General features: G+C 41.1%; 1 protein-coding gene across 1 annotated transcript; it reads right to left on the bottom strand.

Moving 5' to 3' along the window:
• On the bottom strand, window positions 1-3214 carry LOC107646658 (protein FAR1-RELATED SEQUENCE 5-like). Its single transcript, XM_088502542.1, has 7 exons — window positions 3182-3214; window positions 2731-3065; window positions 2450-2604; window positions 1446-2401; window positions 844-1398; window positions 234-302; window positions 1-105 (listed from the first exon to the last, which is right to left on the bottom strand). Exons 1-7 carry the CDS (start codon window positions 3212-3214, stop codon window positions 1-3), a joined length of 2208 nt encoding a protein of 735 aa, XP_088358668.1.
• Window positions 3215-3987: the final 773 nt, after the last annotated feature.

Raw genomic sequence — 3987 nt, 5'->3', positions numbered from 1 at the left:
CTATCTATCTATGCTATCCTCTTTTGACATGAATTGCGGGAATGTGTTTGGAAGTTCAACCCTCACTTTCCTCTTCTTTGTGCCCACACCCATCTGTAATTCCTGCTGCAATTTACATTCATGTTCGTAAAGATTAGGGTGCTTGCCCACAAATAGCAAAGCCACTGATGGAAATCTAAACAAAAGGCGTGGCATAAGTCAAAAAATAATTACGGGACAATATTGGCACTTACATAACCTGTAGTAACTTCAGAGGCACAAAAGGTCGACTGCTCTTGTCGAGTTGTCTGGGACGGTGTCGCCTGCACAAAGTAAAAAGAGGCAAGTCGGCTTGGAAATAAAATGTATTCAACTTAAAATCTAACGGATTTGAATTCTTAATAGATTTGAATTCTATGTGGATCCAGAAGTTACAAAATAAACCACTCCTAATATTCATGAATTCTCCCAAGATGATTAATTGATTTCACAGAAAATATATGCCTCTACCCCTAAGACCTTGAATTGCCTATATTGACATTTATATATTTATACATTAATGCTTCTCCCTCTTTGTGAATGGATCATGTTCTATTTACACTTTGATGATGCCTCAACCTCGTTTAACATGTAGCATCCTCATGAACTAATGCTGCTATTTGTTCTATGAACAATTGTGTGGATCTACCTAAACTCAACAATTTTATCAAGTTCAACTTCATTTTATCAGATAGCTGTTTTGCGGTCTACTCACATATGGCATATCCTACTTAGGTTATCATTGATCATTCAAAGTTTCAATAATATCATGACCACCCTAAAAATCACATGAATTATAAATGAAACAAAGCATATGATTCTAACCTGAGGTTGAGCCTGGCAACCCTCGGGAACCGGTTGCGATCCACGACATCTGTGCTGTGGGGCAGGCGCACTGGGACAACGAGTTCTGCGATGACCCAGTTTCCCGCAGGCACTGCATTTTCTCTTCTTTGGGCCCTTTGATACCTGAGAAACATTTCCTCTGCCGGTGCCTTTTGTCCGGACGCGGACCGGATCCTGTATCCCACCACCCCCCTCACCGTTAAGGTGTGGATTCACATATAGGGCCACACACAACCCATTCTTGACCTCCAAAATGATAGTATCCCGTGCCATTTTTTCACTGAAGACCTTGTAGTCCTCGTCCCTTAGACAAGCCACCTTGGCAAAACGCTTACATTGGTCAAGAAATACACCAACTCTGCTACGGTACCGGGAGGCAGCATCACCCGTTTCAGTAACTTGTCTAACGGAAGTCACATGGTTCTTGGCGTTTTTGCACCACCTCTTCAGGACCAGAGTCTCTGGCAAAGAACCGATATCATTACCAACCAGAACTACAATTATGTGAACACAAGGGATCCATATGACTCTATCCTGCGGCAATTACATTGAAAGGTTCCATTTTGCGGCTGATGCAAGACTTGCCAGGTTGACTCCGATCGGCGATACTTCTGTATCACATAGCAACATCCATTTTCACAATCCTGGCGGTCGGCAATGTAAAATCTTCCAGCCCACTTTAGGGACTCTCGAAACCTGTAAAAAATTTCCCGGGTATACAGGGTTGCCGCCGACCTCTCAATCTCTGGGAATTGTGTTTGAAGTACCGGGGTACCATAAAAGGAACGAAAGTCAAGCTCCTCCTCCTTGTCTCTAAGGAAATCAACACATCTTTGAAAGTTTGTAAAAAAGTCCAATATCCCATATCTACTCTCCACAAACCCACCCAACTTAGCATGCAACGACTCGCACCGAGAGGTTGTCCTTAAACCTGCAAAGAATCTGCCCCGTATGTATGCGGTGGCCCATGACAACTTCTTTCTATACAGGTCCATCACCCATTCAATCTCTCGAACACCACACTCATCAACCATCGCCTCCCACTGTATTTCAAATTCATCAACCTCTATGTCAGCCAGCATGCACTGTTTGAATAATTGGGTGAAACATGGTTGTGAGACATGAGCAGTGGCATTCCTAAGTAGGTGCCACGTGCAAAGTCTGTGATGAGCATCTGAAAATACATACATAATAGCTAGCCTCATAGAAGGATCCCCATCAGTTATGACTGCCTTCGGGGCCTTTCCCCACATGCATTCCAAAAACCGTTGCAGCACCCATTTGTACGAATCCTGTGACTCATATGAAACCAATGCTGCTGCAAACACGCATGTCTGATTATGGTGATTAACCCTGGACAAAACAATGACAGGAAGGTTATACTTGTTCCTCCCATAGGTCGCATCAAAGGCAAGGACATCACCGAATGCCTCATAATCTTCCTGGCTTCGACCATCACTCCATATAATGTCACACAAACGAGAACCAGCCGCTACCTCATACCTCCAAAACAGTTTCTCATCGTTTCTGGCAGCACCTTAAAAAAAACGCAGTGCGGCATTTACATCTTCGTTCTGCAAAGCACGTTGCTTTCGAACCTCGTTGTGCATATCTTGCTTAGTAAATCTTACTAAGTTAAAGCCCCCAACCTGCATCGCAAATGACTGGTATATCTTTGGAATGCTTATCCCAACTTCCCTCATGCTATTCATTTGAGCAATTTCTACATCAGACATATTCCTGTGTGAAGGCAGATATCCAATAAACCTTTGAGAGAGTAGGGTGTGGTTATGATCATCCACAAACTGCGAAACAAACCATTTTCCATTACTATGATTCTTCTTTATCCTCATCTCTGCTACTCACCTGTATCGCGTTATAGGCTTGTGCTCTCTTTTCCTATCCAGCTTATTTAACCACTTCTTGTGCCTAAACCCTTGTCTGTTGCAAACAAAAGTGTAACTAACAATCTCTCCTTTGGCATTTTTTACCCTCTTACACTTTCTTATTGCAAAACCTTTTAGCCTACTATAACTTGTGTAGAATTCTCTTGCTTCCCCAGGGGTGAAGAACTCCATCTTCAGCACATCTTCAATGCTGACATGACTTGGTACCTGAGCAGCTTGAGGCTCTATGTCTGTCTGCATCATATTTGGAAATCCTGCTTCGTCCCCTAACATGCTCATGTCAAAAAGTGTCTCCTGCAGCAATTAACAATGGTACGATCACCCACTTTTACATTAACTTATACTATTCATCTTCAGAATGACAAAAAGTTAATATAATCCTAATCTGCAATTCCTCCACTATCATATACCTCATTCAAAAGCCCGTCTTCCGGATCTGGCATCGCCGATTCATGATTGGTTGATGTCGAAATTGGCTTGGATTTATGTTTTTCATCTGTTTCCTAATATGCAGTAGCTGCTTCTTCTAGAGGATCCCCTCACTTGTGGTTCCTCAGAAGTTCAACATTTGCATAGCCAACAATAATATCCAGTCTTGCCGTCACAATCTGGCCAATTGATGCAGCCCTGTTAACAAAGCAACTTATTGTAACATGTTAACATAGGAAACGCTGAGCTTCTACTCCAATTTCTATGCTTCCAGAAATACTTTACCCTCACTACATCATCATCGGAAAAACCCAGCCTATACAAATATCTACCTCACCTTGATCATTCATATCAACAAATAAAAAAGCACACCTAATATATCTTAATAAAATGAAGATGACAAAATAAATGTCATAAACACAACTACGTTTGCCACTAGGAGGAAAACAAATTTGCTATATTCTCATTGCTTATTAGTCCTTTATGAACAACCAAATTGCTTATGCACTTAAATAGGTCAAAAAGTACTTCAACTTTACTCATAGTGATTGTGAAACCAAAATATCTTGTAAGTTTAAACAACTACACTGGCATGAAGGCTTGAGAAATAGAGATGTAGCAAAATCCATAACAAATGTAAAACAAGACAACTCTATTTTCCATTAACAAATAGACCAGCAGACTGGTAAAGCACATTAACCAACCAATTCGAATTGAAATTTGGAGAGAAAAAAACTAACACTTTTTCTTTTAAAGTGGTAATCGGATGGATAGTAAATAACTTGAT

The sequence above is a fragment of the Arachis ipaensis genome, chromosome B1 (assembly GCF_059453495.1).
Source record: "Arachis ipaensis isolate K30076 ecotype BB chromosome B1, ASM5945349v1, whole genome shotgun sequence".
NCBI lineage: Eukaryota > Viridiplantae > Streptophyta > Magnoliopsida > Fabales > Fabaceae > Arachis > Arachis ipaensis.
Note: the sequence above shows the minus strand (reverse complement) of the source record. Positions and strands in the feature narration are given on the sequence as shown.

What these genes read in the sequence shown, in the direction of transcription:
- LOC107646658 (XM_088502542.1), bottom strand. Translation starts at nt 3,214, where the DNA reads ATGCCAGATCCGGAAGACGGGCTTTTGAATGAG. An exon ending in AAGCCTATAACGCGATACAG is followed by an intron (nt 2,605 to 2,730) that starts GTGAGTAGCAGA and finishes GCCTTCACACAG; the next exon opens with GAATATGTCTGATGTAGAAA. An exon ending in GTTGCCAGGCTCAACCTCAG is followed by an intron (nt 303 to 843) that starts GTTAGAATCATA and finishes TACTTTGTGCAG; the next exon opens with GCGACACCGTCCCAGACAAC.